General features: G+C 42.2%; 1 protein-coding gene across 1 annotated transcript in view; it reads right to left on the bottom strand.

Moving 5' to 3' along the window:
* Positions 1 to 542: 542 nt before the first annotated feature.
* Positions 543 to 24,765, bottom strand: part of HSD17B4 (hydroxysteroid 17-beta dehydrogenase 4) — an 83,454-nt gene continuing 59,231 nt past the window's right edge. Inside the window, exons 18-24 of the mRNA XM_027604844.2 lie at positions 23,889 to 23,958; positions 23,178 to 23,284; positions 22,007 to 22,093; positions 18,923 to 19,009; positions 17,394 to 17,532; positions 7,797 to 7,924; positions 543 to 1,231 (exon numbers count right to left, since the gene is read on the bottom strand). Coding sequence (XP_027460645.1) covers positions 1,142 to 1,231; positions 7,797 to 7,924; positions 17,394 to 17,532; positions 18,923 to 19,009; positions 22,007 to 22,093; positions 23,178 to 23,284; positions 23,889 to 23,958 — 708 coding nt within the window. The 3' untranslated portion in view covers positions 543 to 1,141. The remainder of the gene's footprint in view (positions 1,232 to 7,796; positions 7,925 to 17,393; positions 17,533 to 18,922; positions 19,010 to 22,006; positions 22,094 to 23,177; positions 23,285 to 23,888; positions 23,959 to 24,765) is intronic.

The following is a 24,765-nucleotide window of genomic DNA, read 5'->3' as shown; positions in this document are numbered from 1 at the left end:
ATTTCTGAGACCATTTCCTTGGATCCCTGAGCTCTAGTTCCCTCTGTCTTGCTCCCTGAAGCGAAGTGCCAGGCCACGTTCCCAGAAGCCTTCCTCGACCGAAGACAGACCCCCCCGCCCCAGCAGCTGAACAAATCATCACCCGGCTTGGCCCCAGGTCATGGTCCCCCCCCCAGGGCGTTGTCAGTGACAAGTTCGCTCAGGCAATGCTGAAGGGCCTTGTGGTAAGTGCACCCCACCACAGCCGAACGTCTCCCTGTGCCACCACCACCCCCAGGTGTCAGTCCCAAGAACACCTCCAAATACAGTTCCTGCCCAAAGATCTCCATCTCCAAGTCTGTCTCTCAGGGAACTGAACCTGTAACAGCGCCCCCCCCCCCCCCGCCGTCCCCCTCAGCTGTGCTCTATGAGTGGCATTCATGCCTCCCCTGACTTCAGCACCCCACTTGCTGGTCACCTCTGCAGCCAACCCGTCAGAAGGGCATCTCCTCAGCACCTATCACCTGAGCTACATGGTGGGGAAAATATTAGCATGACAGTACTTGCCAGTCACATCTTTATGATTTGCGATTACTGATTAAGCAAGAAAACTCTGTTTGGTATTTACAGGCATTATATGAAAACAAAGGATTTCCAGCAAAACAGAGGGGAGAAGAAAGAAAACTATTTGGGAACATAAAGACCCTTCCCCTCCCTTAAAGCAGGACACTGTTACAGCAAAGTATGAAAAACAAGTGAATACGTGTGACAATTCATGTTAAAACTGGGTATCACTAAGTTAGAGACCAGAAAATAACAAAACAAAGTGTAAAAGACCTCAAAGTGGCCTTTCCTCATCTAATTTTCCTTTCCATTTATAAATGCTATCACAATTCTAAAGACTTGGGTGAAAATTTTTTATTATGAAGATAGAGCTCTAAGAACAGAAAGATATTACGTGCTGGCTTACAGGTTCTTGTAAAAAGAATAATAACGTGAAAAATTAGTAAAAAATTAAATTCTCAGAAGTTATCTAAAACCTGAAAATGATAAGCAGCTTCCCTGTATCTTAGTTTTGATCACTTTTGCTTAATCGGTTTTGCATATCTGGGTGATGAGAGTATTTAATTTTTCTGTTCTTATTCACAATGTAGTGTGTCCTTCAGAGCTTGGCATAGTCTTTAAGAATCATCTGAAGCTTCTGGCTCAGCATGATGTTCCCTCCGGCCTTCAGTCTGCCACTAAAGAATGCCTAGAAAGGAGAGAGGAAAAAGAGAGTGCCAGACTTTATCACGTTACATTTCATTTCTTTTTTAAAAAGATCATTGGTCACACTGAATACAATGGAGATAACAACTCTGGACAACAAAGGCAACTTTTATCCAGCAAGGATACTTTAATGATTATAGATAGCACCCGTATTTCTGGATATCTAAGGGGGGGACTGTATTTTAGAAAACCACAGAATAATCTGTCTGAACCGACAGACTTGTGAGTTCTGCTTCAACCCACGCTTGGATGGCAGTCTATGTTCTTAAATGTGAATTTGAGACCCTACGAATAAAAGGCTTTGCTGTATTCCTAACAGTAAAAATATTTATGACACCTTCATGAAACAGAAAGCCACGTACCGACAAAATAAGGTCGCGTCACAAAGTAGCGGAGAGACCCTGCGCTGTCACCTCAGAAGGGCTGGATTAAGACCCAGGCTCTGCCACTTACAAGCAAGGGGAGCTGGGGCAAATTCCTTCACCTCCCTGAGCTCCGGCCTCCTCGTATCCAGGAGGCATGACAAGAGGACCTAAATAATGCAGCTCCGCTGCTGAGCTGAATGAATTATTGTGGCAAGCGCTTAGCTTAGCGTGTGACAGACAGGAGGCGCAAATTAAACTCGTCATTACTACCAAGCCAGGCCTTGCGCGGTCCAACACCACGGGCTCCAGAATCACCTCTGGACCCCACCCGACGCAGAGACTTGTGCAAGTTGCTTAAGATCCCGCTCAGTGTGAACGTCCCTCTCAACAGAAACAAAACCATTAGTTTGTATATCTGAGAAAACAGTATATGGAATGTGAAGGGGAAAAGAAGGCCCAAGATTTTTTAGATAGATTGAAAGAAACAGTAATAGCCATAACGACTACTACTTGCCATTGCAAAGCAGCCCTACAAAGATGATCTCACTCGAGAAGCACAACCACGAGCCTGCAGTGGGCAGACTGGGCATCGATTTACCGCCAGGGGACAGTGGGGCCAACTTCAGGTCCGAGAGCTTCCCCAAGCCACGCCAGGCCCCCGAGCCAGCAGGAAGGGGGACCAGGCCACGCACTTAGCAAGGAGCAGCAACTTAATCGTAGAAGCAGATCCTCATCAACCAGAGGAGAAGCGAAAGCTCTTTAAACCTCTTAAACTTCTTAGCCCGGCAAAAATAAAAGGAGAACTCAGTCAATCGGGATCAAGTGCTCAGTGTTCAAATGGGAGACTGCATTTTCAAAACTAAAACCGCTTTTGCTGCACAGTTACGGGCACGGTGCTCACAACCCCGCAGGGGGGTCAGTACGGACACCTGCCCCCTCGGCACCAGCTCCGAGAGGGACGTGCGTGCAACCTCAGATAAGAACACTTAACTCCTTGAAGTAAATCCACCAAAACCAACATGCGATGGTTGTCACGGAGTGACAGAATAGATCTGTATTCCTTAGGGCAGGTTCCTAAAGAAGAAACTACCAAATCAGGACCTTTCTCAAATAAGGTTCCTGACCACGCTCAGTATCAAGAGCTTCCAAACCACACACCGCAGCTGGGCAGCAAATTCACAGGCACGGGAAGGAATACTTAAAATTTTCGAGGCAAATACGGTGACAGCGGTGACACACAACTTTTGTTTGGACCTAACTACTTAGTAACTGGACCGCTGGGTATTTCTTTTGGCCTAGGAGTGCCAGGCAAAAAGTACTGAGACCGTAAGTTGCCATCAAGGAAGAAAGCCGGGAACCTCTGCCACAGTGCCTTCCAGAAAGACTCTTCCAAATGTATGTTCCCTGAAACTACACGTGAATTCTCTTACCCCAACTATAACATAGTCTCTGAAAATGTGAGGCAAGATGACATCCTTTAATTTGCATTTTGTGGATACTGGGGAAAAAAGAGTAGTTTTTCTTAGGCATGTGAGTCATTTCTATTTCTCTACTAATTACTGGTTCATATCTTTTGCCCCGTTTTTTATATTAAGTGCTTTCCAGAATTTTGCAAAGGTTATCAATACCACCATACCATGTATCATCGTTCTCTTTATTATTTCCCCCAGGCTTATGGGAATATCTTATGGAGTCTGACATGGTGAAGTTCCCAGTTTCTACACGGCCTAAATTGCTGTTGTTGAGCTTCTGCTCCTTATTTTATCCTTGCTTTAATCTATTCAAGTATTACTGAGGGTCCACAGTATACCAGGCAATATCCTAGGCAGGAAACAGATACCGCTCTCTGTTCTCATGAAGCCAACATTATAGTAAGGGAGTCAAAAAATAAAATGCAAACAAGTAACTAAGACCTGTTATCAATGCTATGAAGGAGAAAATGGGATGCTCTCAGAGACTGTAACAGAAAGGAACTACTTTGCATGAACTGAAGCCAGCTACCCAAAAAGCTGGGGGACAAATTCCAGAAAAGGCAAATGCATAGACACCGAAGGAGTAAACGCTGATGGGAAGAACTTGCAAGAAAGGACAATGGGAATGGAAGCAGCACTCAAGCGGGGAGGCAAGCGGTGTGGGCTGAAGCTAGGAACACCGGCAAGAAAATCATCAGGTAGGACACAATAATAGGTAGTTTGGATTTGCTCCATGTCCAAAAGGAAATCTTAGAGATGTTTTCAGGTGAGGCGACCTATAATCTAATTCACATTTTTTAAAGGATTACTCTGGATCCTGCGGGGAGAGGCAAGGATGGGGCCAGTAAGACCTGCCGGGAAGCTGCTGTCAAAAGCCAGCAGAGATGCTTGGGGGCTTGGATCGTGGTGGTATCTCTAGTGATGAGGAGGAAAGGATGAACGTAAGATATATTCTGGAAAAAGATCAGGCAGAATTAAGGACAAAAAGAATACAGAGGTAAGAGGTATAGGAAGAAGCCAAGACAATTCTTACGTTACCAAGCATGTTAACTCTGGTAGATAGACAGTGGTGCCATTTACGGAGGTGGAAAAGACTACGGGAGAAAAGGAAGTCATGAGTTCTATCTTAGACACAGTCAGTGGGAGATGCCAGTAAGACTGCGCATCAGAGAGGTCAGGCGCAGAGTTGCTTACATCACTGCGGAGCACAGAGAAGACAAGTAGGGCAGGCATTCACAGGCCTGCGAGCTGTCAACATATACAAGACTTCAAACCCCACAGGACGGATGAATGCACTGTGGGAAAACTGTTATTTACAGAAGAGCCCTGAAATGAGCCCTGAGAAGAGGCACCAAAATTAACGGTTGGGGTGGAAGAAGAAGGCACCAAAGGAGATTAGGAAAAGCCAAAGGAAGAGACAGAATACGAGAAAATGGCATCAAGAAAGCCAAGGAGTGAAATTATTTCAAGAAGTTAGTGGTTAACTGAGTTGAATGCTACTCAAAGGTTGAACAAGACACAGAGAAATATCCATTGGCTGGTAAAGTGGAAGCCATTGGTGAGCTCTGTAAGAACAGTACCAGCGGCGTGATGGGTGTGGGAGTGAGGGAAGGGGGGCAGAAGAGCAGAGTCAAGACCAAATGTTTAAGCCTCTGCTGCCCAACAAAGGGGCCGCTAGCACGGGAAATGTGATGAGTCCTGGATGAGATGCACTAACAGCATAAAACAGACCCCGGGATTTAGTTTTTAAAAAAGGATATAAAGGGGCGCCCGGGTGGCTCAGTCGGTTAAGCGTCTGCCTTCAGCTCAGGTCATAATCTCAGGGTCCTAGGATCGAGCCCCGCATCAGGCTCCCTGCTCAGCGGGGAGCGTGCTTCTCCCTCTCCCTCTGCCTCTCCCCCTGCTGTGGCCTCTCTCACTCAAATAAATAAACAAAATCTTTTAAAAAAGGATATAAAATATCTCATTAATACTTTCCTACTGATTACAGGTTGAAATGATAATCAGCTGTACTGGGTTAAATAAAATGTATTATTTAAAACCAGTTTCACCAGTTTCTTTTTAACGTTTTTTTAAACATGATATGGCATGCTGGATGGGGATCGGATATCCAAAGAGGGTGTTGGTTTATAAAATCGAGAGGTCAGCTCGCCTGTGGTTGCGGGAGACTGGCGCAGTGGGACGGGGGAGACTCGTGGGGAAAGGAGAGGAGAGGAGAAGCATTAGTGACCGGAACGGAAGAGAAGGGACCAGTCTCTGACAGGAAGGGGGAGACTTCCTTCAAGTAAGGCAAGGGAAGAAAAGGAGACGGGGCAGATGCTGCGAGAGCAGACCTGCTGATGGACTGGCCTAAGTTTTCATCTAAAAACCTTCTTTTTCCAACGAAGCAAGAAAGGCCATCGGGCAAAAATGAAAGAGAGGCAGGCATGTGGGAGCTTTGAGAAGACAAGTACGAACGAGTCATCCCAGACGAGAGGACTGGAAGCTGGCTGGAGAACCAGAGTCAGACCGCTGGACGGCGCGGAGAGACTGTGTGAGGCTTGGGGTCCAGAACTTCGAAGGAAGCCAATCTGTCTCGATGTGTGGCTTTTCGCCCCACTCACCTATTCAGGGATGGATGTAAAGATGGCGGAGAGTGGGGTTCAAAGGGTGGAGTCTTCCAGGCAAGGGAGATGAGAGAGAGAAAAGGGAGGGGAGGTTATTTCCAGGGGCTGTGACGAGAATGGGGGACCAGGGAGAGAAGCCAAGACAGAAGGGTTGTCAACAAATGGGAGGCCTCTGTGAAGCTTAACCCTAAGAGCAGGAATAAAAGGCCAAGTGAACAGAACGACAGGTGAGGGTGTTGGGAAACAAGAGATGTCCTGTAAGCTGCACACTTTATGCTGCCGATAAGGACTAAAACGGACTGGGGATGGCGTGGAGGATGGTAAGAAGTGAGACGAATGAACTATGAGTCACTTGGAGAAGCCATTTTCAGGAATCATGAAGGAAGCCACCAAGGCGGCCCCGAAGGTCCCGCGCACACTAGCCCTTCCCCCTTCTCCCATCACCTCCTGCTCGGCCCCCACTGTTCATGTGACCTCCTCACCGCTCCAGTAGTGCAGTAAGCCCTCCTGCCTCCACACGCGGCTTCCTCGGCCTCACAGCTCATCCCCTCACGGTGGTCATTGCTCTCTTGGGCCTTTTTGGACGGGCCCATCTGAAACCCTTCCTCTAGCCCATCACACTCTAATCCAGGGGCTGGCAAACCACAGCCCACGGGCCAAACTGGTCTGCTGCCTGTTTCTGCGCGTGCACTTTTACTGGGACACAGCCCCCCTCCTCTGTCTCCCTATTATCTGCGGCTGCTTTGCCTCTACAGTGGTGGACTGCGCATGTGCACTGCAGACCATCGGGCCACACTGCCAAGAACGTTCACGAGGCGACCCTTCACAGAGAAAGGGGGCCAAGCACGGCTCTAACCCATTGCTCTGCCGGATTCTTCTTCATACCCGAAATCAGATTTCCTTCCCACTCCCCTCTAGAACTAAGCTCAGACAGTAGGGGCACCGCCTTGTTCCGCCACACCAAGCACCCGAATCAGAGTAAGTGCTGAATGCGTTTCTGCGAAGGAATCGACTGAGGTCACGGGGTGCCAAGTGCTGTGCTAAGCTCTCATATATGTTATCAGACTGAGTTATAACCGGCCTTTGGGATTATGACAATTATTGTAGTAACTTTACCAATGAGAAAATCGAGATTGAGAGAGGAAGTGGCAGAGCTTAGATTCAGACTCGGATCTATCTGATGTCGAAGATCCTACTGTACTACTTGACAATTCTTTTTAAATTAGTCCTTCTAAGAATCCAGGAAAACTATACTTTCTCATGTATTGAAACAGCTCTGCTCCCTGTAAACGTGCATGGCTGTCTTCAAACAAGCTTTCCTTCTTAGGGAAGTCACCGGTATTCCGTAGTTTGGGTTGGGATTATAAACAACTTCTTTTTCAGTGCTATCTTCTAGTTGGGTTTGCTGCTATGAGAAAGCGATTTTTTTAATAATGATCGGGCATTCGACCACTGGCTCGAAGTCCTTCATTTTAAGAATCAGTAGTTGATTCTCTTGGGATTTCTAGCTACATAATCAGGGTTTCAAAGTAACAAGGGTGTTTCCTCCATTCTAATTGTTACATCAGTTTCTTTAATTTTGTGTGTTTGTGGATTGGCCAAAAAGCTTCAGAACGATATTCACAAATAATGGTCAGAGAGGGCACTCTTCTCCTCATCGTTATTCTCCACAGATAGGCCTCTAAGGGTCTCACCTTAAGTAAGACACCGGCTCTTATTGGCCTATTCTACTATTTCCAGTTTTCAATGATGATTGTTAAGACAAGTTCTTAGTCTTGTACACCAGGAATGAATTTCAAATTTTAGGAAGTATCTACTAATATATGGTTTTTCACCTTCGAACTTAATGGCAGAATATATGTAAAGGTCTAGGTGTGGGTTTTATACTATTTCACTCTATGCTGAAGAAGAAATTCTGCTTTAAAGGGGGTTATGTGGAACTCCACTAAAAATATATATGATCTGTCAACCCAGATACTGAGATCCCCTGAGTCTCCTTCACAGTGGTAAGGAACTTGTCTTCTAAGTCAGCATTTGGGAGCCAGCTAACAACTGTCTGGTCAAACAGGAGGCAATGATGATGAATGGGCATGTCAGGACATTACCTTCTGAGGGTCGAGCTTGCCCAGGACCACGTCCATGAAATCTTCATCTGAAAGCGTGAAGGTTGCGTCAGCAGAGCCTTTTGCAGGGCCTTGATACACTTTTCCAGAACCACTTTTTAGGTCAACAGCTGTCAAAAGTAGGAAGAGAGCAATGTGTTTGTTTGTTTCTTCACAATAGGAGAGTAAAATAAACCAACTGAAATGTGAACATTTTTATAGTTTCCAAGTTCATGTGGTGCTTTCTACATTATACATTATCTGTCATTTAGAAAAATTTAGAAAATCCTTTATTTTTCAAGATGACTTTTTTATAAAGAAGTTCAAAATAGTCAAATCAAGGGAGCCTGGCTGGCTCAGTCCGTAGAGCATGTGACTCGATCTCAGGGTCGTGACTTCAGGCCCCACACTGGGTGTAGAAATTACTTAAAAATAAAATCCTTAAAAGAAACAGATCAATAGTTTCACCTCAGTGAAGAAGTTTATACAACAGAGACATTTTAAACGTTAATGTAGAATAATATAAAGCAGTTAAGTTGTTGGAGGTTATATGGTTAAGGCCTTTAGGTTCAAATACAGACACTCTAGTCAACAAAGGAGGAAAGCTCAATTCTGTTTTATTTTATTTTAGTTATTTATTTATTTTGAGAGGGACAGCACGTGAGCAGGGGGTGGGGGTGAAGGAGCAGGGGGTGAGGAAGAGAGAGAATCTCAAGCATGCTAGGCATGGAGCTCAGCACAGGGCTCAATCTCACAACCCTGAGACTATGACCTAGCTGAAATCAAGAGCTGGACGCTCAACTGACTGAGCAGAGCCACCCAGACACCCCAGAAAGCTGAATTTTAAAACAGGTGCATGTTGGTTGGGTCGGGTTGGGGGAAGGAAATACACACTCTAGTCACCTTTCAAATACCTGCCTTCATCAAACGGTTCTGTCATGCATAGCAAGACAGTCAAAACAGATTCGTAAAAATGTTCTAATAGTTTGTTGCACTTATGATTTATAAAATATTTATTGCCCTCATTATTGCAAATAAACATTAAAATTAGCTTCTTTTCCCTTAACTGCTTTTGACAGAAGTATCAAGTGCCCCAGAAACAGGCTGGGTAACTGGGAAAGCTATGAAACACCACCTTCATGGCTCTCTCTGGATCATTTATAGAGCTGGATGCCCAAGCGACATGTCAGGAAGTTTATTTAGCTGTTTCACATGTGATGGACAGCGTCAGCTTCTGGAAGGTGCTCTCTCTTGCTACAGCGAAGGAGCTGGCCCTGAGATTGTGTACAGAACTCCGAGTTGAGAGCCGAGGAGAAGCTACACATGCATGAGGAAAACCCACAGGGTTCAGTGAAATGCTGCTTAACCAACACTTGCTCCAGAGAGAAAATTAAATCACGCCAACTCTGAGAGAACAGAATTTTGTCAACTAAGGTAAAACAGTAGTGACCTGATGATCATGGTTGCATTGGGAAGGAGAAGGGCAACTTTTTGCTTTGTATGCTTCGTTCACTCACTTCACTGCTGAGTTTCCACCATGGGTGTCAGACGATATGCCAGGCACTCAAAGTCAGGCGTGCAAAGCAAAGGCTCTGTTCTTACTGGCACTTCCCTAGTACACATGTGTTTTCATATGTAATGCTTGTATAGTTGAAAAGAAAGACAAGAGAGAAAAAGAGAGGGAGCGATCCAGGAAGGCTGGGGAAGGAAAGGAAGGGAGGAAGGAAAGCCTCTAAACTCTAAAAAGCAAACCTCTGGTGTTCAACAGACAACCTTCATGATTTTAATTTTTCACAAGTAGGTCTGAAGTCCACACGACCCGCTGAAGCATGAAGGTGGACTGCACACATCTTAATGCTCACGTGTGCGAGTGAGTCTCTGAGTTGACAGGGGTTCATCGCTGTCCGCCTGCCCTCGCACTCTCCCTGGGTCTACGTGTGGCTTCCCAGCCCTGACTCTTGCAAAGCAGTAAAACTCTTCTGTGGAAAGCTAGTAACTAGGGTTGGTAACAGAAAAGAGGGCGAGGAAAGGGAAGGTTCTTAGCAAGAACACAGGAGGTCAAGGTAAAGGAGTGGAAATGCCAATCCCATGGTAGCTCAGGTCATGGTCTACAACATGGCTCTTGCGGGAGCCTCATCACCTACCACCATCACCTTGAGTTTACAGACAATGGTACGGTCATGGCTAATCTTACTGAAATGAAGAAACAGATTGCATGCATTTTCTCCTACTGGTAGAAATGATTTTAAAAGCTTTATATGACTGACATTAGCTCTGTAGTTATATAATCACTGAGGCTCTGAAAGAGTCCATTAAAATTTCAGTCGGGGGTGCCTGGGTGACTCAGTTATTAAGCATCTGCCTTCAGCTCAGGTCATGATCCCAGGGTCCTGGGATCGAGCCCCGCATTGGGCTACCTGCTCGGTGGGAAGCCTGCTTCTCCCTCTCCCACTCCCCCTGCTTGCATTCCCTCTCTGTCAAATAAATAAAATCTTTAAAAAGAAATAAAAATTTAAAAAATAAATAAATACATAAATAATTTCAGTCATACTTTACAGCATTTAATGGGGGAGAGGTGTCAGGTGAGAACAGGGCATCTGGAACTTTAGGGCTCTCTGACACTCTTGGGATATATGTACCTTAGAAATCACAAAGGGATACCACAAAAGAAAGCAGTTGCTTTTATTGATGCCTCCTTCCCTTAAGATGATAAATTCTTTGCTGAAACAAGAATGTTTTGTGTTTGTATCCACTACACCTCCTTGAATAGAAAGTACTTAGAAACTATTTGTTAATGGATGATTAGGAAAGCACAAAGAAGCACTTCTCTTAAAAAAAAAAAAGTAACAACAACAAAAGGAAAACTTAAGTCAAATAACACATATTTCTTTTAAATCACACCATGAAGGACACGATACTTTTGTGCCGTTCCTGCCAAAAACTCAATCTAATAATCGTGAGGAAATAGCAAATAAATACAAACTGTGGAGCATTCTATAAAATACCTGGGCTCTACTCTTCAAATATGTCAAGTCCCCAAAAAGCAAAGGCAGACTGAGGAACTCATCCAGATTAACAGGCTAACAAGACCTAACGACGAAATGTATTATCTGATCCCAAACCGGACCCCAGGCAGTTCTTTCTTTTTCTTTCTCCATCTCTATTATTGTTATTATTATTACAATTAGTATTCGTTGACTATAAAGGACATTAGTGGGACAACTGGTGAAATAATAAGGTCTGTTGATTAAATAATACTGTATCAATGTTACTTTCCTGATACTGATAATGGTTTTACAACCAGAGAACAGAAAGTCTTTGCTTTTAGGAGAAGTTACTGGAGTGTCTGGAGATAAAGGGACACTGTATCTGCAAGTTAACTCTCAAATGCTTCAGAAAAATGATCCTAAGATGTATGATGAAAAGAAAATAGTAAAGAATATGGAATAAAATAATAATTTGGAGAAACTGGGTGAAGGACAGACACAAGTTCTCTGTGTGAGCCTTGCAACTTTTCCGTAGGTCAGAAATCATTTCAAAATAAAAAAAACTACAAAGTTATTAAGATGAATAACACCCACGGCAAGATGGAAAGCCCTACCGGTTTTAAGCGATTCTGTGTGTGAATGCGCATGGGCACGCAGTCAGGGTCTATGCTGTGACGGGGGGAAGCAGCCACCACCGCTAAGGGAATGGAGCCGAAGCAGACACCACTCCAACACACAGGTCCCCATCCCTGACCGGACACCATATTTCTTTCCAAAGGTCATCTTCCAAGTCTGTTATGTAAACCCATGAGACGCTTTTGGATCCCAATCCAAAATGTGGAACCAGCCTCCTTAAGATCTGGTTTCTAGCACAGCTGAGAAACCCTAAAAGGCGAGCTGGTTTGGCCGCTAGAAGATGAGCACTGACCCAGGAGCTAATAATAGGTTCTAATGACCAACTGGTGTGTCCTCCAGGATGAATGTATTCTGCTCTTAAAAGAACGCCCGTTGCCAAATCTGAATAAATGTTTCCACATTCTGACCAGTCTCCAAGATCCAAAACAAATGACCTCTAACATTTAAAGAACATCTTCATCCAGTCATTGTCACATGATGCATAACGGATGCCTGGGTCTGGTCCAAGTATGCAGACTTGGCTCTACACAATTAATTTCAGTATGTATTTTTTTTAGACCCAAATAACCTCATTACTTAACCAGCAACAGTCAAGCAATACTGCATAGTATGTCTATAACCTTGCTATATAAATGCCATTCCAATTATGTTCCTGTGATAGAAAAGACTACAAATACAGGAAAAGAAACTCAATTTCCGTTAGGGGTAAAAAAACAACCAAATTGTTCAATGCCAACCAGCTTAAACCTATCATCCGAAGGAAAATGGAACATATTTTTACACAGCAGCACTGTGTCATTACCACAAGAAAATAAAGCTGTCTTCATCAAAAGTTTCAGTTGTAGGGCTATTTTATAGCCATTGGATACAATCAAAACAACAAATAGATTCTTACTTGGAAATGGGGTAATATTCATGCCTAAAGTTACAATAAATTGCATATTTAAGATTCGTGGGCCACATTCTAAGATGCTCACTTTATTTAGAGACAAATGAGAATGCTGGAGCCATGAGCTGGGAGCAGATACTCTCGTAGGATCAACAGGAACTTCCCTCCATTTTCTTCCTGCCGGCCATGATGCCCAGCAGCAAAGCTAATGCTCTGAGTTCCAACTACCATTTCCACAAGCATGGTTTCCAAGTCTCTGTCCCAGCCGAGAGTCTATCCCACGTTCCAAGCCCACCGTTCCCACCCCCTAGTCCAGATCTCAGTCTGCTACAGGTAAGCACAAACACACCTGACTTATCACCTGCTCCCTGAACTCATCTCCTTGCCCATGTTTTGTGCATCTAGCAATGGAGTCAACATTCCCACCCCAAGGGCTCCAAACGTGGGCATTAGTTTGGACACCGTCTCGTGCCTCTTGTTTTTCAGACATCATCGGTAGCCAAGGTGGTCATTTCTTCTTAACCATTATCCACAGAGGCCCTCCTCTCTCCATTCTTGCCATGACATCAATTTAGGTCTTCCTTCCCTTTCATCTGCAATGCAACAAACCTTGTTTCTTCAACCTCTGTATTCAAACTTTCCTGCACACTGCCGCTAAGAGTTATTCCTGCTGACCAAAAAAAAAAAAAGCCTATCTTTTCATATTTGTAATCTGCAACCTAGCAGAGAACTTACCACATGTTAAACACTCAATTATTACTTGAATGAACCAATCCTCCCATTCTGTGAAAGCCGACAGCACCTCTTCCATGTCTCTTATCAATCCTGTTCAGGATTATTTATAGAGATGAGTAGGTTCCTTATTTGGACTCCTTTGGGCCAGATGTGTTCCAGAAATCAGAATTTTTCAGATTTCGGGAAGGAAAGACGGTGCATAAAACATGTATCACAGAGTACGGAAGAGTTCCATTGATGCCACACTCCATAAACAAACACAGGATTTCTGTACTCAACTCTTTCACCAGGAGAGAGATAAGGAGAGTCATTTGCATCAGTTAAGTTCCAGCCAGGCTTTGCCTTCAGTGAGTTAGGAGGAAAAAAACAAAAAACAAAAACCAAACACCTCTCCATGTTTAGACTTTTTGGTTTCTGGAGTTGCTGAAAGCGGCAGCTGTGTTTTCATTTTCAGGAGCAGGCTGTTCTTTGGGCCTCATACAGCCTCTGATTCTTTACCTTCTTTCTGCCTTCCTGTCCTCTGAACTGTACCTGCTGCTCAAAACAACAGAATGGGATCCAAAGGGTTTACCAGAAAAACACTTGTGGCTGGCTTTAGAAATTAACAGTAATAAATACTGTAAGTTACACTGCATACTTATAAAAGGTTTCACTCATATTGAATAGAAAATATCCACACAACACATTATTGCTTTAAGAGAGGGAAAGACACTAATTTTGACCCTTTTTTTTTTTAAAGCTGACATATGATTCCATCTAAGATGACACATTCTACCTGGCTTTTAGTACTTATTCAACAGACATGGAAAGAGGCTACTGTGTTACAGGCTGTACCAGAAGCTAGCAATAAAAAATTCATCTGCAGCTCTTTCTCAGGCTGAAACCCAAGGTCAAATGGGAGGTGACATATAATTATAAATGATCGTAACACAGTAAGAGAACCATGACAAGCAATAGACTGTTCAAAGGAAATTCAGAGATTTATTTCTCCAGCTGATGGTCCATCTGCACCTTTGCAACCTAATCAAAGAATCCCTAGGAAAGTAAAAAGCCAAAGGATAAACTTTATTCAAAAGGGTAAAATACCCGAAGCCATAGCATCTTTGAAAAAGGTGTTCCAACATGGTAAGGCTTTCAATTATATTTTAGAGTAATAAAAAGAGATAACAAGATCATATGTCCTTGATATTATTATATTGTTACATGTTATATAATACTACTTTACACAATATATAGTAATTATATATTATACATTATATAGTAATATAATAGTAATGGTGAAATGAGGAAAACAGGCTTCTATCTTGATTTCTATGTAAAGAAGCACTATGTGTGGATCAGAATGTTTTTAATAACTCTAAAACAATACTTTGTATTGTCTCCAGAGGTAGAATAGGAACGTGCAGTGAGCATTCCAAGATAGGGCTTCCTTCCCCTAAGTCCCTCACCAAGACCCTGCTTCTGGCTTCTTAGGCAGATCCAGAGCCAGCATCGCTCTGTTCTGCGCTCTCAGCCCGCGAGAAATGAAAGGACAGGCTGTCCAGCCTCTCTCTGGTCATCTCAGCCTGGCGAGGCAGAGGCCACACTGGCCTTCGCCCTCCTGCTCCTGCATGACCATGCAGAACAGGCCTCGGAGGGGGCCTAACCTCAAAGGTACAGCAATGACTCCTCCTCCACAGCCCAAACTGACCCTGACCCAGCACTGACACCAGAACTCACCTAACTCTCCCTAGATTGACACTAATTTGGTTTTAAAAGACACTCCTTGGGGCACGTGGATGGTGCAGTCAATTAAGTGTGGGACTTGGTTTCAGCTCAGGTCATGATCTCAGGGCCGTGAGATTGAGCCCCATGTGGGGCTCCGTGCTCAGCGGGGAGTCTGCTTGGGACTCTTGGTCTCCCTCTGCCCCTCCGCTGTCCTTTCTAAAATTAATAAATAAATCTTAAAAAAAAAAAAAAAAAGACTCTCTGTACTCTCCCCACCCCCAAACACATATGCTGCCCCAGAGATTTGGGGGCGGTGGTGGTGTCTGGATGGCGTGGTGGGGGACAGAGGGGAAGATCTGTGGGCTAGAATACGCCTCCTAGGCCACTAAGCCCAAACCCCTTGGTTCCGAGACTTGTGCACAGTCACCCGTGCAACTCCAGGGACACCTCAGCCCAGCCAAGGTGAACTGAGGAGCTTCAGCCTAGTCTCTGTAACCAGTTCTGGCCTGCCAAGATGTGAGCCAGGCTGTGATAACTAAGAGCAATTTAAAATACAAAATATTTGGGGGCTCCTGGGTGGCTCAGTCGGTTGAATGCCTGACTCTTGATTTCGGCTCAGGGCATGACCTCAGGGTCCTGGGATCCAGCCCCGGTTCTGGCTCCACACTTGGAAAGAAGTCTGCTTGAGGATTTCTCTCTCTTCCCTCTGCCCCTCCCCCAGCTTGTGCGTGCACTCACACGCGCTCTCTCTCAAATAAATAAATCCATAAAATACAAAATATTTGGTATTAAAGTGATTTTTTAAAGCTGATCGTGAAAAAGAAATGCTATCTATTCCCTAAATTAAAGCATTCAATCCTCAATTTCATGTCATTAAGCACCAAGATGAAAAAGAGAGATGCCAACGTGGAATCGTGCTCTAAGATACCACAAGCCTAGAGGCCTGGACACTTCTACTGCTGCCAGCCACGGTATCTGACACAAAGCCTGGAAGAAAACAACAGCCCCAAGTGAAGACAGTTACAACACCGCTGAGAATCAAATGACAGGCCGACGACCAAAGGAAACGTTGAACCCTTTCAGAGAAAGCTTTCATATCCCAAGTGACAATGAGCTTCAATAACTAAGGCCGTAGAGAAGAGATGATAAGACCACCAGGCATATCAATAATAAGTAGTTATTAACAGGATATCGATATTCCCATTTGTCCAGTGGCAATGTCAGGAAAAACCCTTCTCCGAAGTTAATTAAAGGTCACTTGTAAAAGGAAGCACATTTTCTAATACTGCCTACAAGGAAAGTGTCACCAAGACAAGGGGGAAAATCCGAGTTAGCCACTAAACTGAAAGAAATTACCCTGTTGGCCACGAGTGTATCACATGTACACTGTGCCAATCCCTACAGGGTTCTGGTCTGCCACCTGTGAGACACATGGTTCCAGCACCTTCTCTCACTCTTACAGATCAGACCTCATTCCTCTCCTGAGTATCTTCAAAAATTCCGTGCTTTACATTTGTCACTCAACTTCCAATATACGTATCTTCAAAAATCCCGTGCTTTACATTTGTCACTCAACTTCCAATATACGTATCTTCAAAAATCCCGTGCTATACATTTGTCACTCAACTTCCAATATACCTTCATCCCTAGGGAAGAAGTTGAATTCCATCATGGAAAGATAGAAAGAAAAAGGGAAGGACAGAAAGAATAAAGAAAGGCACGTGATAAAACCTGCACAGTGTTAGTCTATGAAATTCCTGAGAAAAAAAATTAGACGCTTTGAAATTTGGGGGATTAAATACCTATTAACATTTCTGCCTTATCCCCCCCACCTTTTGAGCTAACTTCCTAGAAGCACAAGGTCTCCAGAAGAACAAACCTCAAAATGTGAACGGTGGGTAGTGGAATTAGACAGATCATTATTTTCTTCTTTATACCTTTATCTATCCAATTTTAGGCCATCAACATACAAGGCTTAACAGAAACCACAACTGTCATATTAAAAAGAAGGTTGTTAATACTGATCCAAAATTGGTTTAACAAAACTTCAAAAATGTTTCTCTAGGAATACGTAACAAACAGAAGACTATTTCAAAAAATTTCAGTTGACTCAGAGATGCATTTTAATTTTTTGCTCTAAGTGAGCATTTACAGCGATCTTTAATTGTAGTGAGGAATAAAACACACGGATTTCCAAGGCACTCAAATATGCAGTCTAAATAGCATTCTGATAATTAAGATGATAATCCAAATTATTAATGTTGTGGGATGAAGAAAACAGTTTTGAAAGTCTCAAAATACAATGACCTAAAAATATTTCATTTGACCTGATGAATTTGCTTTCTGTGTAAGGGGCATTTAAAGATGAAAAGAGCATATAGCTAACATGACTGTTTCAAAGTACTAATTTCAGGTATTACAATGAAATCTTTAAAATAGGTATTTTCATTTTAATGGATTCTTTTACATCTCGGAAAAACACACATCTTCGAGTGCCCTGAAACCTGGTATTTCCCACGAGAAGGTATGTAGGTAGGTAGGGTTGACCCTCCTTCAAAAAGACAGGCTTTAATGTTAAGAAGGATACTTTATCTCTACTTACTAAGAGTTACCTCAGAATAGTATAAAGTCAGAGATAGGACTTACTCCACTTGGCTGCAGTGTGTCCACCTTTAGTGATATGCCACTCAAATACGGCATTTACTTTCTCTGCCACCTCATGCCCGATATCCTTCAGGCGGCGACCTATCTCCTCAAATACCAGGGTACTCTGGAGCTCCCCACCCTAGCAAAAAGAAAAAATATAACTTGAAAAGTTTTATAAGAATGACTCAAGGGGGAAAACGATTACAAAATGTATGTGCAATAAAGTGATTTTTTTAAATCTGCATAAAAATAAGGCAAACTCATTTTTTTCACACCAGGCTCCTTTCACACTCTTCTTATGTTTATTCATGTCATCCACGACCTCAGTCTTAGTAAGAGGATTTTACTTTTACCAGCATTCAGAAATAATATTTTAAGAGAACCCTAGGAGCTATACAACCTACGTCCTAACTAATGTGAGCAGGAAGATACTGGACAAATCAATCAGCCTCTGTGGTCTCGTTTCTTTCTTTGTAAAATGGGATTAAGTTATGTGAAGCCCGCATCTCCTTATAGCTCTAACACTTCTCAAGTTTTTGATCTTAAATTCTTCTTAAGGGACCTTAATCTCCAGGCCTTTATGTGATGATGTAGCTTACAATAGACAATTAAAGATCATGGGTCTGAGCGTCTCAATACTACAAAGTTACTCTTCTGAAGCCCGAGACTGGAAACATTTATATTAAAAGCCTATGTTAACAGAGAATAACAGAAATGTTTTAATAAATAATACATGCTATTGTTATTTTTTTTATTTATTTGAGAGAGTGAGAGAGAGAGTACAAGAGGGGGTAGGGTCAGAGGGAGGAGCAGACTCCCTGCTCAGCAGGGAGCCTGATGCGGGACTAGATCCCGGGATGCCGGGATCATGACCCGAGCTGAAGGCAGTCGCTTAACCGAGCCACCCGGGCGCCCCATGCTATTGTTTTTATATTTGCATACACCGCTTTACACAAATCTTTAAATCAAGCAAAGGTACAGGATAGTTAACTTTTTCCTCTATTTTTCTCCAAAATATTGTTAGCTTAAGATTTCTCATTAAATGACTGGGACACCTGGGTGGCTCAGTTGGTTAAGCGTCTGCCTTCAGCTCAGGTTAATGATCCCGGGGTCCTGGGATCGAGTCCCACTTTGGGCTTCTCGCTCAACAGGGAGCCTGCTTCTCCCTCTGCTTGCCGCTCCCCCGCTTGTGCTCTTGCTTTCTCTCTCTCTCTCTGACAAATAAATAAAATCTTTAAAAAAAAAAAAAAAGATTTCTCATTAAATGACTGATTCAGTTACTCTAAAACTAGAAAATTAATTATTTTCTCTTGAAAGGCACCCCAGTATCTCCCTTAAAAAATGTTTAAGAAATTCCTAAGTTGTCAAAATATTCCTTTTACCTGAAGCAGTTTTGGATTAACATCCTTCAAGAATTAAGAATCTTTCACAGCTCTTAATTTTCTAAAGCAGCCTGAACATTCTAAAAGTAATCTTAACTGAAATTCATCAATCAGGAAATGACTTGGCTACCAGTTTCAATAACCCACCTCAGAGGGTGTCTTTGTTGAAGTATCAGATGTTGGTATGAGATCCACATATGCATTTGAAATGACAATGTCTCCGGTTTCTTCGATCTTTAAGATTTAAGAGGGAAAAAAACCAGTTCACTCGGATGATTCCCATGAAAACACAGTATCATTGCGAAACAGTACACAGTCATTTAAAAGAAAACAATTTTTCCTCATAAGAAAAAGAAAATAAGAATCCAAATTAAATCAAGTTTATAAATTGTCAAGATGAATAAACACGAAGGCTTGCTGTTTTAATACAACTGTTATTAACCCTAACTGTAGAATCAACTGGCGCCCTTTTAAAATATACATATGATGAGGTCCCATCTCCAAAAATTCTAATTTAAATGCCCTGGGGTGGACCCTTGGCATTGGTATTTGGGGATATTGTTTTTTAAACATAAGCGTGTCTCATGGGGAGCCAGGGTGAGAACTGCTGAATTCTTATAAATAGTACAAGGCATGGCGAGTATCCACATGAGGTAGTGATGCTCAAAGTGCATTTGTTCTATTCAGAGAGAATAAAATCCTCTGGAACAGACCAGAGTGACGCTTTTTAAGTAATAATTCTAGTTCTTATTTCAAATAGGAAGGGTACATAGCATAAACTAAATGCTTAAATAGACTTTCATCAAAATACTCATGAAAGGAACTCTAATTCGAATCCCTAATCCTTCATCTAAAATTATTCCAATGGCTACTCTTTCATAAAATTATGGTATTGCTACAAATGGGCAGGACCAGGTCTAAAAATTAAGGCAGCATTTATTAAAACTGATTTTTAACAATTGAGATCATTCTCCCTTGACCACTCGCCATTGTACTTCAGAAAAAAGATCTTTCAAACAATTTGTTCATTTTATTTCTAATTATATATTATACATAATTCTAATTATTATAATTTATTTCTAATTATTTATTTCTAATTATATTCCAGTGCAAAGCATGGAAACAGACAATTTATGAACAAAATACACTTTAGTAAATTACTTTCTTGCAACCAAGCCAAGCATGTCATTTTGGAATATTCGTTTAAAATATTTCTTATTAAAAAATAAATAAATAAAAAATAAAATAAAATATTTCTTAAAATACAAAAAAAAATTTTTAAAAATTAAATAAAATATTTCTTAAAATACAACAAGAAGGAAGGAGGGAAGGAAAGAAAGAAGGATTCCTATCTATAACTAATAGGAAAGAGTACCTCTAATCACTGGAGGGGGGGAGGCAAATACAGTGAAAAGAGAGGAAGATATGTTTAGAATTTACCAAAATGGCAAGAAGGTATTCTATTTAGCTATTAAATTATTTCTCAGACCTTTAAGTCTGTATCCATGGAGATGATTTCTATGCTGTCCATTACTGCAACTGAGGAAAATAAAAACCCGTAAAGTGGTCATAGACCTGACCGCCTGTAGATTTCATCTTACTCAAAAAATAAAATTTACTCAAAATAATTAGAAAATAGGAAGGCTCCAGGGCGCCTGGGTGGCTCAGTTGGTTAAGCGACTGCCTTCGGCTCAGGTCATGATCCTGGAGTCCCGGGATCGAGTCCTGCATCGGGCTCCCTGCTCGGCGGGGAGTCTGCTTCTCCCTCTGACCCTCTCCCTTCTCATGTACTCTCTCTCTCTCTCTCTCTCATTCTCACTCTCTCAAAATAAATAAATCTTTAAAAAAAAAAAAGAAAGAAAAGCGGAAGGCTCCAGAAGAGGTGCCACAAATATTAACTGCAAGAGGATTTCAGAGAAAGGCCATATGTGAGTCTGGGGGGGCAGGAAACGGAGTGAGTGGTAAGGGGTCGCATCTCAGGGCAAGGGAGAGCTTGAAAGGAAGCCGAGCAGAGAGGACAGGAGGCCACGGGAAATGAAGGGTATACACAAATTAAGCAGGAAAGTGACACTGCAAGCCGCAGGAATTAATGGGGAGTAAGGCAGCCACATAAAGCTGAGTTCTACAGTTATTTCTTGACGAAAGAAACTGTGATACAGTAAGAGCGAGGGCTCTGGGACTGGGGCTTTGAGCCAGGAAGACCTGGGTGTGTCCCCCAGCTTGACCACTTCCTGTGTGACCGTAAGCAAGTATTTAAGAGCCCTGAACCTAGATTTTCTTCCAGCGAATGGAGAGGTCTTGGGCATATCAGAGACAAGAGTACAGCCTGCTCAGAGGTATTTAACAGCTACTATTATTATTATGGTGGTGTCTACACAGCTCAACACACACCATCTGATTTTTAACAAGTACAAAATGATTGGGCAAAAAAGTACCCCAGCCTGGTCAACCATGCTGATAAAAATTATCTTTAAAAATCTTACAAATAAAGGGATGATTGCATGGCCTTTTAGTATTTTACTGGAACACTGCTAACAGCCTCATCCAAACATTACTTAGCTCTTTAGGGAGACATAGTTATTTTTTGTCTTGTCACCTACTCTTAATTAGGCCCAACCTCTGTGACATAAGGTGTTACTTTCTGGATTCTGGTGTGATCAAGATGCACATGATTCCTGTGCAGTAGAAAACATAACCATAAAGGGTATGGTTTTACTGTTTTGTAGGACATTAATTAGCTTTGCGTCTAATCCAGCAAGATTATTCGGCAGCAGGTCCTGGTGGACCAGACAAACACTGTTGCTCTAATTCTCTTCCGAACCAGTTTTATCATCTAGCCAGCTCCCTCATTAAGCAATTAAACAGAGTTCTGTCGTATTTTCATTTTATATCTGTGTGAGAGTCACGCCTTTAATATTCTGAAGATTATATTTTGACAATGACTTGGTTGACCGGTTGAGCCAAAAAGATAGGGTTGGTTGGGTTTTCCAAACAGCTGTGCCATTCCTACATACAGGCACAAATTTAGTAAAAAGTAAAACAAAATAAAAAAGAAGGTACAAAGCTATCTTATTTTCAATTAAAAGGTACCGCTGATTAAAAAAAAAAACCTTCTAGGTTTTCTGTCATACCCCCAGTATTCACTGAAAAAATGCTGTAGGATTGACCAGGGTTACAGGGTGTGGTGATGCAGGTAACAAAATAAGGAACCTCTAACTACATGACTCATACCTTGGTTTGGAAATGGATTCTATTTCCTTCCTTCCACATCTCAGTTTGTAGAGTCTGTCCTGGATACACTGGTTTTGCAAAACGAACCTTTAAAAGAAATGAGTTTGAGGGTTACACGTGTTTTAAAATGAAACCTTCCTACTTGTGGGGACAGAAATTCAGATGGATGTTAGAGAACATAAAAGGAAGAAAACAGGTTTAAATACATTTAAACTCATACAGGAACACAAATAGTAGTATGATAAAATTAAGACAATGGATATAGTTTGTATAAGCTAGTTTATCTTTCAAAATAAAAGAGTCCATAACTAGTCTTTAATCTTGACAAAGCAAGAAACAGAAGCACCATCATATTGAGGAGAGTGATACAGGTACCCCCAGGACAACATAAAGGATGCAGCTGAAAGTGGTACCAAGCACGTCTGGGGAATAAGATGTGGGATGGCATGCGTGACAAAATAGTGCCACTTCTCATTTCATCATTTTCTCTACCACTGTATTTGCTCTGTGTACACAGGATTATGTAATAATACAAGTAGTTATAATAAAGTGAAAATCATGAAAATAATCAGTGTTATTACAGGCAGCACATCAGAAAATGCATTCTCACTGCTGCACAGAGCACAAATCGATAAAAGCTTCTGGAGCTATTTGACACCGTCTTAAACGTTGTTTTCAGTGTCTGTCTTTTGACGTACACCTCCACAAAGGTACTGTGTGCAGAGACAGGGGTTTTTTGTCATTTACAAGGGATGAAAATGTGAAAATCAGTAAGCAGCCATCATGCCGACACTGGTGTATGTTTCTGAGAGTTCAAATGCAGCCACTTAACATTTTTAATTAAGTTAGAGCAAATTACAAAAGAGTGAAAAAAAAAGTAAATCTCAAGTTTCTGTTAATGCCTATAGGCTGACGTGGGTATGCTCCCGATTAATTTATGAAGCAATCCAATTAATCTGTTGAAATTATAATTGCATACAATATCCTCATGGTGCAAGTGTGAGAGGTATTTATAGCTGCAATACGAACACATGCTGATTGCCCAGTCAGTGAAATAACAGAAATGTGTATTGTTTCAGTACGGTACCTATATTAAGTCACTAAAACTCCTTTTCTGCTCTAAAAATAAAAAAGGAACTAATGTTCAAATTACACAATAATACACACATACCTTAATTGCCTTGAATCGTGACACATCATTGTCCGCAAACTGCTGTAAAACATGCCTGGCAGAAAATCCAAATGTACATAATCCATGTAATATGGGCTTGTCGAAACCTAAAAAAAAGAAAGAGAATTTGGTTAGACATAGGCACATTTCCTGTTTAAAAGCCAAGGATAATTAATTCAGGATTTCAAACGGCACTCAGATGAATTATACCATCTATTTTAAGAAACGTGGAAAAGAGTTTGTAAAAAATACTTCTGGGGGGAAAACTATGAAATAAACAAACAGAGAAGAAACAAGAAAGGAATGCATGTTAGAGATGTGGGAACACAAAGAACTGTTACGTTTAGCTGGGGCTGTACCCATGGAGTCATCCATACTGATTTCAGTATCAGACGATCCCTCTGTCACCTCTCAGGCCCTTGCTCTCACCTCCAACGTCCTTGCCTGTCAGGAGAACTCAGACACCCGCCCACACGATCTGATCGAAAGTCTGCACTAGCTTCCCTCCTCCACAGTCTGAATTATGAACTCCAAGCACCCCATCCTCGGAACCCTGTATCCTGCCCTTCCCCATCCTTAGCATCAATGTGTTAGGAGAGGGCCATTTTTAAAATATTACTCAAACTAGCTCTCCTAAGTAGCAATGTCTCTAAGTGTTACTTAGATGACCACGCTAGTAGTTTTCATTGGTACATATCATGAGCAACTCACCTGCGAAACCAGCGAAGTTAGGATCGATGTGTAAGGGATTCCAGTCGCCACTGAGGCGGTACAAAGCAGCCTGCAGAGAAAGAATTATAAAAGCAATGAGCTATTCTCAGTAACTAGTTTCTGAGAAGACATTAAAAGAAAAACAGGATATATGGCCGGTTATTAAATAAGAAACGTATTCTAAGTGAAGCTCTGATTTTAAAAAGTAACTATTTCTAACACAGAAAGATGAACTGTAAATCAAATGTGTTTTGTAACACCTGCCACTGAACCCAGCTGGGGAGGAGGTGACCCATCAGACAATGGCAAGGGGAGCCACGAACTACATCTGGACAAGGAGCAAGTCACAGAAATGAATCTGTCAATCTACTCATTAAAACACGACGAAGACAAGGTAGATACGTACAGCCTCTTCTAACCAAGCAAAATTTAGGCCAACTTTCTTAACGGGGTAATTTGAAATGAAGCCTGTAAACGAACAGTAGACACATAAACATCAAAGACGAACGTCGACTTTCACTCTCCTGGTACCCTAAATCCTGAGCATGAGCTCATCCTGCAAGAAAACTGACAGGTTGCCGGGGAGATGAAATTTCTACTTAGGCCAGATTTTCCTGTCACTTCTTTACTTCAATGAGGCAGGAGGAGCAGAATGATACAGAAAACAACAGGGAAAAAGTCGCCATAGCTCCCAGCATTTAACTTGTTTAGCGTTCAAACTTTTCAGTACTGACGGGGAGAGACTCACCAAACAGCCAACAGCTAGTATTCTGTGTATCTTTGTTTAACTCTCCCCCTGGGACCTGCCTCGGTACTTTTGCCCTTTCTCATCAGTTGCTACGTCAGGCTTTCCAAGACTGTTGATATGCTGCATAAA

The sequence above is a fragment of the Zalophus californianus genome, chromosome 5 (assembly GCF_009762305.2).
Source record: "Zalophus californianus isolate mZalCal1 chromosome 5, mZalCal1.pri.v2, whole genome shotgun sequence".
Classification (NCBI taxonomy): domain Eukaryota; kingdom Metazoa; phylum Chordata; class Mammalia; order Carnivora; family Otariidae; genus Zalophus; species Zalophus californianus.
Note: the sequence above shows the minus strand (reverse complement) of the source record. Positions and strands in the feature narration are given on the sequence as shown.